Here is a 13,487-nt window from a genome sequence, read left to right as displayed (position 1 = left end):
GGGGTGTGGGTTTGATCCCTGGTTGGGGAGCTAAGATCTCACTTGCATTGTGGCCAAAAATGCCAAAGCATAAAACAGAAACAATATTGTAACAAATTCAAAAAAACCTTTAAAAAATCTTGAAAAAAAATAAGAACCCCAAGGGCTGGTCCAACCACAATTCTGGTTATCCATAGGCTAAGGCCATCATTAAAATAATTATATATAAAAAAAGACATTTGCACATCATATAGTGGGAGAAAAAGTGCTCAAAGATTAGGCAGCCAGACACATCAGTGAAGTTCTGTGTCCTGTCAGCCTACTCTCTCCAAGGTAAAGGGAAAATTACTTCACCTTGTTCTTTCTACTTCCTCCAAAGAGGCACAGAACCTATTAGTCTTCCTCAGGTTTTAGAGAGAGCGCTTATACACTTGAAAATAATCATTTGACCCATTTGTCAGGTGCATAACAGGATGTCAGTTTTGAGAGGGACTATCAGACCACCTTACCTGCCTCCTTAGAAACGTGTATGTAGGTCAAGAAGAAACAGAACTGAACATGGATCAATGGGCTGGTTCCAAATTGGGAAAGGAGTACATCAAGGCTATATATTATCACCCTGCTTATTCAACTTCTGTGAAGAGTACATCATGCAAAATGCTGGGCCAGATGAATCACAAGCTGGAACCAAGATTGTTGGGAGAAATATCAACAATCTCAGATATGCAGATGGCACCACCCTAATGGCAGAAAGCTGGTTTAAAACTCAGCATTAAAAAAACTTAGATCATGGAATCCTGTCCCATAACTTCATGGAAAATAGATGGGGCAAAAATGGAAATTGGGGCACATTTTATTTTCTTGGGCTCCAAAATCACTGCAGATGGTGACCGCAGCCACAGAATTAAAAGACACTTGTTCCTTGGAAGAAAATCTATGACAAACTGGGTTCCTCTGTCCATGGGATTCTCCAGGTAAGAATACTGGCGTGGGTTGCCATCCTTTTCTAGGGGATCTTCCCAATCTATGGGTTGAACCCATGTCTCCTACATTGGCAGGAAGATTCTTTACCACTGCGCCTGGTAGGCTATAGTCCACAGGGTTGCAGAGTCAGACACAGCTGAGCATGTACACTTACTTAAACATTTTTCTATGTGTAATTTTTATATATATTCAAAGGTGAGATGTTTGAAGGGAAAGACCATTTGTAAATCATTTCTCTATTCCTTCTACTTAGCATAGGACCAGAAAAGAGTTAGCATTGAAAAAATGTGTGTGAAATAATGAGAAAATAAATAAATAAATGAAAGTTTCCCATGATTATCAATCATCTCTTTTCCCAGATGCCCAAAACAGTGCTATGGTGGGACTTGATCTATCCAGGAGTTGAAATTTTGATTTGCCAAACTTTCTTCAAGGCCCCCAATCTTGTAGGCATCTGGCATTACCAACTCTGGCACTTCCTTCTCAGCACCCAGAGCATGGCCTCCCTGATGAGCTTGGACTTGACACTGTAAATGATGGGGTTGAGCACAGGGGGCACCACCAGGTACACGTAGGCAACAAGGGCGTGTACTATGGGGGGAAGGTGTCTCCCAAAATGGTGGATCATGGACACACCTATGACTGGGATGAAGAAAACCAGAACAGCTAAAATATGAGAAACACAAGTGTTGAGGGCCCGGATACGCTCCCTGGGAGAGGCCAGACCCAGGACTGTGCACAGGATGAAAGTGTAGGACAGGACGATGAGCAGGGAATCTATGCCTGCAGTGGACACAACCACATAGAGCCCATAGAGGATGTTTATGGTGATGTCAGCACAGGCTCTTCTCATCACGTCAGGATGGAAGCAGAATGAATGGGACAAAATGGTCTTATTAGGGCAGAAGTTCAGACGTTTAAGCAGGAAAGGCACTGGGAAGAGCGACAGGGTAGCACGAGCCACAGTGCCCACTCCAATCCTGATGATGACATTGTGAGGACAGAGGCATAGCGCAGGGGGTTGGAGATGGCCACAAAACGGTCAAATGACATGGCCAGGAGCACCGAGGACTCCACTATGGAGAAGTAGTGGAGGAAGAACATCTGGACTAGACAGGCATTGAAGCTGATGAGCCTATGATCAAACCAGAGCACAGCCAGCGTGCTGGGCATTGTGGCCAAGGTGAGGCCCATGTCGGTGAGGGCCAGCATGGACAGGAAGTAGTACATGGGCTGGTGCAGGCTGGGGGTCCTCCTCACAGCCAAGAGGATCAGGCAGTTTCCAGCGAGGGCCACAGTGTACATGGAGGAGAAGGGGATGGAGATCCAGCCATGAATGGCCTCCAGCCCAGGGATGCCAATCATCAGGAAAGCAGGTGGCTGGAAGAAGGAGATGTTATTGAAGGACTGGGAAGGGATCATCTTTGCAAGGCAGCTGAGGTCTCCAGAAATCTGTGACTTTTTCAGTCTCGGTAGATAGAAGATAGATAGAAAGACATTGACCAGATATCTGTCAAAGAAGACATTTATTTTTGCTTTTCATTTATTATTTTTCCTTTTCTCAGCTTTTACTTTGTATTATTAACTATTCCAGGGATGTGTATACATTAGCCGATGTGTCCTCAAAAGAAATGCAGCCTGTTGGGGGATAATTTAAAATTTCCATGGCTGGGTGGGTGCTTGGTTGCTCAGCCATGTCCAATTCTTTACAATCCTTTGGACCCCATGGACCCCAGAGGCCCACCAGCCTCCTCTATCCATGGGATTTCACTGGCAAGAATACTGGAGTATTGCCATTTCCTCCTCCAGGAGAAAGTAAATGACTGAAATAGATTTAGGATTTTTTTCTTTCTAAATATAAATGCTATACTATTTTCGCCCTTTACTTGCAGGCAGTGTCTTCTAATATTGAAAAAAGTGATGTTTGTTAACACTCTTCACTAAGTAAGTGAAACTGAAAATCTCTCAGTTGTGTCTAACTCTTTGAGACCCCATGGACTGTATAGTCAATGTAATTCTTCAGGCCAGAATACTCAAGTGGATAGCCTTTCTCTTCTCCAGGGGATCTTCCCAACCCAGGGGTCGAACCGAGATCTCCCGCATTGTAGGCAGATTCTTTACCAGCTAAGCCACAAGGGAAGCCCAAGAATACTGGAGTGGGTATCCTATCACTTCTCCAGTGGATCTTCCCAATCCAGGAATTGAACTGGGGTCTCCTGCATTGCAGGCAGATTTTTACCAGCTGAGCTACTAAGAAGCCCTTCACTACGTAAAGCACTCTCTAAATGCTCATCATTGTCATCCCTTTGCCCTGATTATTGTTATTCCATTGATAGCGTATTTTGCATATGTGCTTTTACACAGCACATTATTTTTTACCTTGTTGATAGACAAGAGAAAGATTTTAGCTAAAAAGAAAGAAATTCTTAAGTCCATGAAAGGAGGAAAAAACTACAGCTTTCACCTGACTCAGCTATTAGAGCTTGAAATAGTTTTGTATTTGGAGGGTCTGAGTACAATCCCAGGACATTGTCTTCTAATCAACACCCAATAATGATAAATTCCTAGGCTGAATGTCATATTAAGTACTCAGAAAGTTAAATGAAAAGATGCTTGATTCTTACCAGGTCACTAAGAGCACTTAAGTTTTTGCAATCTATCTCTGCTTTGCCCAGAGAATATCCATCTGGGTCTTTGGATGCCCTTATAATCCATTGCTTTACAGGAATCATTCCCTCACTGCATTCATTGAGCATTCCCTATCACTGTTTCCACTTTCCCCCATCTATTTGCCATGAAGTGATGGGACCGGATGCCATGATCTTCATTTTTTGAATGTTGAGTTTTAAGCCAGCTTTTTCACTCTCTTCTTTCATCTTCATCAAGAGGCTCATTAGTTCCTCTTAACTTTCTGCCATTAAAGTAGTATCATCTGCATATCTGAGGTTGTTGATATTTCTCTCATCAATCTTGATTCCAGCTTGTGCTTCATACAGCCTGGCATTTCACATGATGTACTCGGCATATAAGTTAAATAAGCAGGGTGACAACATACAGCTTTGACGTACTCCTTTCCCATTGTTGATTCAGTCCATTGTTCTATGTCTAGTTTTAACTGTTGCTTCTTGACCTGCATACAGGTTTCTCAGGAGGCAAGTAAGATGGTCTGCTATTCCCATCTTCTGAAGAATTTTTTTGTTTGTTGTGATCCATGTAGTCAAAGGCTTTAGTGTGGTCAATGAAGAAGTGGATGTTTTTCTGGAGTTCTCTTGCTTTTTCTATAATCCAATGGATGGCAATTTGATCTCTGGTTCCTCTGCCTTTTCTTAATCCAGCTTGAACATCTCAAAGTTTTTGGTTCACGTACTAGTGAAGCCTAGCTTGGAGGATTTTGAGCATTACCTTGCTAGCATGTGAGATGCGTGCAATTGTGCTACAGTTTGAACATTCTTTGGCACTGCCTTTCTTTGGGATTGGAATGAAAACAGACCTTTTCCAGTCCTGTGGCCACTGCTGAAGTTTCCAAATTTGCTGGCATATTGAGTGCAGCACTTTCACAGCATCATCTTTTAGGATTTGAAATAGCTCAACTCAAATTCATAGTAATTTGATATTTTTATGGATTATACTCTATACAAAGTTATTATAAAATGACTATATTCTCTGTGCTGTACACCATATCCTTATAACTTACTTTATACCTAATAGTTTGTATCTCTTTGTCCCCTTCACCTATTTTGCCCCTTTTCCCAGCTCCCTTCCCTCCTATAACTTTTAAGGAATAATAATAAAAACAATAAGGCAATGTTTAAAAAAGAAGGGAGAGGCTTGGTGAGTTCCCTTAGGCTATGCTGGAAATGAGCCTAATTTCAAATTCAGGCCTATTTGGCTTACACACTTTCAGGGATCATACACCACCTGTATTGACTATGGGCTGTGCTAGATATGGAACATTTGTTAAGTGTGGGGTTGGCAGGATTAGATTATCAAGAAAACCTTGTTCTCTTCTGATATTCCATAGTGACAAGATTTGAGGTTGTGCAGTTGAAGCCCCTTCCTGTTTTTCTAAAAATCTTTTTAATACATTCTGTGACCCTTTGGCTCCTTCTTATAAAGAATTAAAAATTTCTGTTTATTGTGTTAATTATCTCCTGGCTACTGCTTTTCTTTTTCCTAATCCAAGACACATTTCCTCAAAAATCTCATTCATTCTCAGTGTTTTGATAATTTCACAAATTTCTTCCCCCCCCCCAAGAGTAATCAATGAATGAACAACAAAATAATAATTGAATGAAGACACCCTAAATTTTATAATCCAGTTCCCCTTCACTGTGGGGCTTCTCTGATAGCTCATTTGGGAAAGAATCCGCCTGCAATACAGGAAACCCCAGTTTGATTCCTGGGTTGGGAAGATACCCTGGAGAAGGAACAGGCTACCCACTCCAGTATTCTGACCTGGAGAATTCCATGGTCTGTATAATCCATGGGGTTGTAAAGAGTCAGACATGACTGAGCAACTTTCACTTTCACTTTCCCCTCCACTGCAACCCTTAACACAGCACCTCCTAGGTGTGTATGTTCACAACTTGAAGTATAAATTTTGTATATATTAAAAACCAGTGGCACCTTCAGATGAATACAATTACTATTTATTATTATCCAATTTTATTTAGGTTTACTTAGGATCAACCCAGGAAATACCCTCTGTCATTGGTAACATAAATGATGACATGATAACAGAAGGTGAATTCTGGGCTGTTTATTTAACTTGCAGGAATCTGAAGATTATTTTTAACTCAGATTAGTGTCACAAATCTCTTTCTTCCATTCTGCATTAATTGATCTAGTATTGAGTTATTCACAAATCCCTTATCTTAGAACTTGCCTTTGTCCACAGTTCATAGGTAGATCCCATGCAATTGTGGGTATTTGTGTGATCTATTGCTCTTGGCTGTGGTGGAAGGATCCAAATGGTAATTTAAGCTGAACTTTCAGGAAATTTAGAACACAGGGAATAAAATGATAGGATACCAGTTAAGACTAGTTGCCAAACCCACGAGTAACTCCAATGCAATCACAAAAATTTCTCCCTTGCATCCAGATCATTTCCTTTCTATCCCCTTTTGTGAATATTACAGTGTCATGAGGAGCCTGATAATAGAAAAGGATTCTCTGTGGTGAAACAAAAGAAAAACTTTATTTTCTGTTCTTTTACTAAAATGCCTATTTTAGTAGCCAAGTTCTATCAACATATTTCTTGCTTCCCATGAGGTTCGGAAGTGTTATAATAAATCACTTTAACCTGGAAACAGATCAGGTTTGTCCTTCTATTATTATCTCCACTACACTAAAGAGTCAAAGATATTATGAATTATAGCTCTCCTCCCCCAAGGAATTCAAGCACTTCCACTTTAGCATTCTAGATTTCCGTTAACCTGTGACTGGGTATGTCTGGGAATGTCAAATTGTCTACAGACAAAGGCTGAATCCACCATACTTTCTCTACTTACCTCAAAGCCAAATGCTTTTCTTTTTTAAAAATTTTCTACAAGAAAAGAAAACCATGGTAATTATGTGATATGAGAGAGGTGCTATCTAATGCTATGGTATAATCATTTTGTAATGGATGAGTCTTTTATAAAAGGCTCTTCTTACTCAGAAAAATGGAAACGAAAATCTCATAGTGAGAGTACGGTGAAAGTGAAGTTGCTTAGTCGTGTCCGACTCTTTGAGACCCCATGGACTGTATCCTACCAGGCTCCTCTGTCCATGGGATTTTCCAAACAATCGTACTGGAGTGGATTGCCATTTCCTTCTCCAGGGGATCTTCCCAAACCAGGGATTGAACCTGGGTCTCCCGCATTGTAGACAGACACTTTACCGTCTAAGCCACCAGGGAAGTGAGAGTATAGACACCTAGAAAATGTTCAGATCACCCACAGGACGGGTGGGATTTCTCTTATACTGATGCCTTACTTAGAGAAACAAAAGTGTACTCATCTGCTTGGACACAGAGCCTGGGTTTCTGAATAATTATATGAATTAGGAAATTTTTGTGTTCAGAAAGTAGTTCTTTACTTCTCCCCTACCTGGGTATATGGACCTGCCATTTATGGAAGGTCCTTTTCTTCCCGCTCCTGGCATCTACTCATCCTCCAGCTCACTGGCTCCTCAAGACAGCAACTGACAGAGAGGGATCTCAGACTCTCTAACTAGGTCCTCATCCTTCTAAATGTAGAAAGAGTTCTATCTGGTCCCCAAGTTACTCATGCTACTTGTTGTTGCAGTCTTCTCTACTGCTCCACATTCTGAAGGAGCCCAGAAAAACTCTGCAATTAAGATCCTACTTTATACCACTGACTGGGAGCATTAGTGATTCACTGCTCCCCAGGGATGGCCCTGCCACAGGTGACAGAGGATAATCTCTGTGTAGTCTTTCCTGGGGAATTGACAACATGCGGGATATATGTGTTTGAATGAAAACTTATAAAAAATGGTTTATTTGAGCAATTGAATTGTGGAGGAGAGGGCTAGAATCATCATCTTTTCTAAGTTGATCCAACTGTTAAGATGGCTGTCATTAAAAAATAGTATTGGTGAGGATGTGGAGAAATTAGAACCCTTGTACACTGTTGGTGATACTGTAAACTGGCGCAGCTGCTATGAAAAACAGTATGGAGTTTATTCAAAAATTAAATTTGCAACTACTGTATCATCCAGCAGTTCTACTTCTGAATATATACTCAAAAGAACTGACATCAGGATCTAAAAGATATCTGCAATATCACCTTAAGACAATATTTATGTTTTCAGATGTTGACCTCTAAATACTGCTTAAATTTACCCACTCCCCAATTTTTTTGCCAGTACAGCTGCCAGTGAAGAAAGTGTCTACAGGAATGTTCTCTGGGGTGACTTTGGAACAAAGGTATTTCTATCCCAGAGACACAGAATTTTACAAGGTGAGGCAGAGAGAATGATGTGTAACTAAAATGTAGAGGCTCTAATATTATAATCTCAGGCAATAGCAAATGGTCAGAGGAAGGCCATTCTTGAGCAAGGAGGTACACTTTTGGAGCAACAAGGATGTCCATTGGATCCACAGCTGTGAAGAGCTGTAACTAGCTTTCATTGCTTGAGATTTGATGTAAATTTAATAAGTAGTTTTTGAATAAATACATGAATAAACTTCAGTGCATTTATTTAGGAGTTATGACTCATAAATAGGTTTATTCAAGCAGTATACCTGAAGCCATCTTTGGGCTAATCTCTTTTCTGGATAATGAAGACATTCAATGTGAATCAGATTTCACTGTTGCCTTCCAGAAACTGTCAGTACAAAGCATGGTTTCAACACCAAGTGGTAAGAGTTCTAAGAGAGATGTGTATAGGCTACAAAAGGAGTAGCAGAGAGAACATCACAGACCCAGAGGACAGGAACTTTTATCTCCTCCAGAAGGAGAAGAGTCTTCTAATTAGGAGTAGGAGTGGGGGACTCTAGCAGTAAAGAAGCTGGAGGTCCTCTCCCCAGGGATGTACAGCTGTGGGCCAGACCTCTGCTGTCTACATTTGAAGGTAAACTAGGGGAGGAGTATGAGACCCTGCATCCATTGATCCAGAAATCTCCATTTCTGAAGAGATCCCTTAGGCCCTATGCTACTGATACATTCTCTCACTGTGTTCATTCATCCATCCATTAAAGCATTGTGCATTGAGTAGTAAGCACTTTTTATCCATAATTATGATACAGTGTGTTAAGTATTATAACTGAAGGAAACGTTGGGTGCTCAGTGATCACTGTTGAACTCTCTGATTTGGCTTGGGGTGGGTGGGAGTTCATGAAGTCCCAATTACAGTTTTGAGTAAAATCATATGCTAGTCAAGAGGAGGTATAATTATTTTGCTGCCTCTGAATTCTAATTCAGCATCCCTAACATGCATACCCAAGCTCAGTCTTAGGATCTCCTCAGTATCTAATAATTATCTAAGAGGCTGTCCTATCTCTCTTGAAATATAGGACTATGGGCATGAGGGTCTCTCTGTCTCTCTCTCTTATATATATATGTCATCCAGTCAGTTCAGTTCAGTCGCTCAGTCATGTCTGACTCTTTGCGACCCCGTGAGTTGCAGCACGCCAGGCTTCCCTGTCTATCACCAACTCCCGGAGATCACTCAAACTCACATCCATCGAGTCGGTGATGCCATCCAGCCATCTCATCCTCTGTTGTCCCCTTCTCCTCCTGCCCCTAATCCCTCCCAGCATCAGAGTCTTTTCCAATGAGTCAACTCTTTGCATGAGGTGGCCAAAGTACTGGAGTTTCAGCTTTAGCATCATTCCTTCCAAAGAACACCCAGGACTGATCTCTTTTACAATGGACTGGTTGGATCTCCTTGCAGTCCAAGGGACTCTCAAGAGTCTTCTCCAACACCACAGTTCAAAAGCATCAATTCTTTGGTGCTTAGCTTTCTTCACAGTCCAACTCACACATCCATACATGACTACTGGAAAAACCATAGCCTTGACTAGACAGACCTTTGTAGTTAAAGTAATGTCTCTGCTTTTTAATATGCTATCTAGGTTGCTCATAACTTTCCTTCCAAGTAGTAAGCGTCTTTTAATTTCATGGCCACAATCACCATCTGCAGTGATTTTGGAGCCCCCCAAAAATAAAGTCTGCCACTGTTTCCACTGTTTCCCCATCTATATCCCATGAAGTGATGGGACTGGATGCCATGATCTTCGTTTTATGAATGTTGAGCTTTAAGTCAATGTTATCACTCTCCTCTTTCACTTTCATCAAGAGGCTTTTTAGTTCCTCTTCACTTTCTGCCATAAGGGTGGTGTCATCTGCATATCTGAGGTTATTGATATTTCTCCCAGCAGTCTTGATTCCAGCTTGTGCTTCACCCAGCCCAGCGTTTCTCATGATGTACTCTGCATATAAGTTAAATAAGCAGGGTGACAATATTCAGCCTTGACATACTCCTTTTCCTATTTGGAACCAGTCTGTTGTTCCATGTCCAGTTTTAACTGTCGCTTCCTGACCTGTATACAGATTTCTCAAGAGGCAGGTCAGGTGGTCTGGTATCCCCGTCTCTTTCAGAATTTTCCACAGTTTATTGTGATCCACACAGTCAAAGGCTTTGGCATAGTCAATAAAGCAAAAGTAGATGTTTTTCTGGAACTCTCTTGCTTTTTCCATGATCCAGTGGATGTTAGCAATTTGATCTCTGGTTCCTCTGCCTTTTCTAAAACCAGCTTGAACATCTGGAAGTTCATGGTTCACGTATTGCTGAAGCCTGGCTTGGAGAATTTTGAGCATTCCTTTTCTAGCGTGTGAGATGAATGCAATTGTGCGGTAGATTGAGCATTCTTTGGCATTGCCTTTCTTTGGGATTGGAATGAAAACTGACCTTTTCCAGTCCTGTGGCTCCTGCTGAGTTGTCCAAATTTGCTGGCGTATTGAGTGCAGCACTTTCACAGCATCATCTTTCAGGATTTGAAATAGCTCAACTGGAATTCCATCACCTCCACTAGCTTTGTTCGTAGTGATGCTTTCTAAGGCCCACTTGACTTCACATTCCAGGATGTCTGGCTCTAGGTGAGGGATCACACTATTGTGATTATCTTGGTTGTGAAGATCTTTTTTGTATAGTTCTTCTGTGTATTCTTGCCACCTCTTAATATCTTCTGCTTTTGTTAGGTCCATACCATTTCTGTCCTTTATTGAGCCCATCTTTGCATGAAATGTTCCCTTGGTATCTCTAACTTTCTTGAAGAGATCTCTAGTCTTTCCCATTCTGTTGTTTTCCTCTATTTCTTTGCATCGATCACTGAGGAAGGCTTTCTTATCTCTTCTTGCTATTCTTTGGAACTCTGCATTCAGATGCTTATATCTTTCCTTTTCTCCTTTGCTTTTCACTTCTCTTCTTTTCACAGCTATTTGTAAGGCCTCCTCAGACAGTCATTTTGCTTTTTTGCATTTCTTTTCCATTGGGATGTACATACACATATGTATATATATGTATGTATGTTTATACATATACATGTGTATATATGTATGTATGCATATACATATACATATGTATATATATCTATGTACACATATGTATATATGTATGTATGTATATATGTATGTATATACATACACATTTGTATGTATGTATGTATATATATGATATGCTCCACTCACACTTTCTCATTTTTATAAATTTAAAATATCTGCAAAGTCAAAAGAATATTCTTTTTTTAAAATTTATGTATTTTATTTGGAGGCTAATTACTTTACAATATTGTATTGGTTTTGCCACATATTTACATGAATCTGCCACGGGTGTACATGTGTTCCCCATCCTGAACACCCCTCCCACCTCCCTCCCCATCCCATCCCTCTGGGTCATCCCAGTGCACCAGCCCCAAGCACCCTGTATCATGCATTGAACCTGGACTGGTGATTCATTTCACATATGACATTATACATGTTTCAATGCCATTCTCCCAAATCATCCCACCCTCTCCCTCTCTCACAGAGTCCAAAAGACTGTTCTATACATCTGTGTCTTTTTTGCTATCTCGTATACAGAGTTCTGATACTTGTATTCCAATCACCTAGATTAACAACACTTTTAACACTGTTTTCTATCTCTCTTTCCTGCGTTCACTCTCTATATATGCACTCACATACATTTATTTTGATAACTCATTTGAAAATAAGTTATAGCTATTATAACACTTCTTAATAAATATTAAGCATGCACTTCCTAAAAATAGATTTTCCTACCTAATCACAAACTATTTTTAAATCTAGGCAAATAATACCAGCCTAATACTATTGTGATCTAGAGCCAGACACCCTGGAATGCAAGTCAAGTGGGCCTTATGAAACATCACTATGAACAAACCTAGTGGAGGTGATGAAATTACAGTTGAGATATTTCAAATCCTGAAAGATGATGCTGTGAAAGTGCTGCACTCAATATGCCAACAAATTTGGAAAACTCAGCAGTGGCCATAGGACTTGAAAAGGTCAGTTTTCAGTCCAAGCCCAAAAAAGGCAATGCCAAAGAATGTTCAAACTACCGCACAATTATGCTCATCTCACACACTAGTAAAGTAATGTTCAAAATTCTCCAAGCTAGCCTTCAACAGTATGTGAACCATGAACTTCCAGATGTTCAAGCTGGATTTAGAAAAGGCGCAGGAACCAGAGATCAAATTGCCAACATCCGTTGGATCATAAAAAGCAAGAAAGTTCTAGAAAAACATCTACTTTTGCTTTATTGACTATGCCAAAACCTTTGACTGTGTGGATCACAACAAACTGTGGACAGTTCTGAAAGAGAAGGGATTACCAGACCACCTGACTTGCCTCTTAAGAAACCTGTATGCAGGTCAGGAAGCAACAGTCAGAACTGGACATGGAACAACAGACTGGTTCCAAATTGGGAGAGGAGTATGCCAAGGCTGAATATTGTCATACTGCTTAATTTATATGCAGAGTACACCATGAGAAATGCTGGGGTAGAAGAAGCACAAGCTGGAATCAACATTGCCAGGAGAAACATCAACCTCAGATATGCAGATGACACCACCCTTATGGCAGAAAGTGAAGAAGAACTAAAGAGCCTCTTGATGAAAGTGAAAGGAGAGTGTAAAAGTTGGCTTAAAACTTAACATTCAGAAAACAAAGATCATGGCGCTGGTCCCATCACTTAATGGGAAATAGATGGGGAAACAATGGAAACAGTGTCAGACTTTATTTTTTTGGCCTCCAAAATCACTGCAGATGGTGACTGCTGCCATGAAATTAAAAGACGCTTGTTCCTTGGAAGAAAAGTTATGAGCAACCTAGACAGCATATGAAAAAGCAGAGACATTACTTTGCCAACAAAGGTCTATCTAGTCAAAGCTATGGTTTTCCAGTAGTCATGTATGGATGTGAGAGTTGGACTATAAAGAAAGCTGATATGTACCACAGCTTTCCTATCTATTCATCTGCTGATGGACATTCAGGTTGCTTCCATGTCCTGGCTATTATAAACAGTTCTGCAATAAATGTTGGGGTACACGTGTCTCTTTCAATTCTGGTTTCCTCAGTGTGTATGCCCAGCAGTGGGATTGCTGGGTCATAAGGCAGTTCTATTTCCAGTTTTTTAAGGAATCTCCACACTGTTCTCCGTAGTGGCATATGGAAAGCTGTGGTACATATACACAATGGAGTATTACTCAGCCATTAAAAAGAACACATTTGAATCAGTTCTAATGAGGTGGATGAAACTGGAGCCTATTATACAGAGTGAAGTAAGCCAGAAAGAAGAACACCAATACAGTATACTGATGCATATATATGGAATTTAGAAAGATGGTAACAATAACACTGTATATGAGACAGCAAAAGAGACACTGATGTATAGAACAGTCTTTTGGACTCTGTGGGAGAGGGAGAGGGTGGGATGATTTGGGAGAATGGCATTGAAACGTGTATAATATCATATATGAAACGAGTCACCAGTCCAGGTTTGAT

At 40.6% G+C, this 13,487-nt stretch overlaps 1 protein-coding gene across 1 annotated transcript; it reads right to left on the bottom strand.

Moving 5' to 3' along the window:
• Window positions 1-1,423: 1,423 nt before the first annotated feature.
• LOC104990095 (olfactory receptor 51I2-like) lies at window positions 1,424-2,601 on the bottom strand. Its single transcript, XM_010842024.1, is given in 2 exon segments — window positions 1,424-1,959; window positions 1,962-2,601. Coding segments are annotated over 2 exon segments (960 nt in total). The 5' UTR covers window positions 2,386-2,601.
• Window positions 2,602-13,487: the final 10,886 nt, after the last annotated feature.

Source organism: Bison bison, unplaced genomic scaffold, assembly GCF_000754665.1.
Source record: "Bison bison bison isolate TAMUID 2011002044 unplaced genomic scaffold, Bison_UMD1.0 scf7180017847111, whole genome shotgun sequence".
NCBI lineage: Eukaryota > Metazoa > Chordata > Mammalia > Artiodactyla > Bovidae > Bison > Bison bison.
Note: the sequence above shows the minus strand (reverse complement) of the source record. Positions and strands in the feature narration are given on the sequence as shown.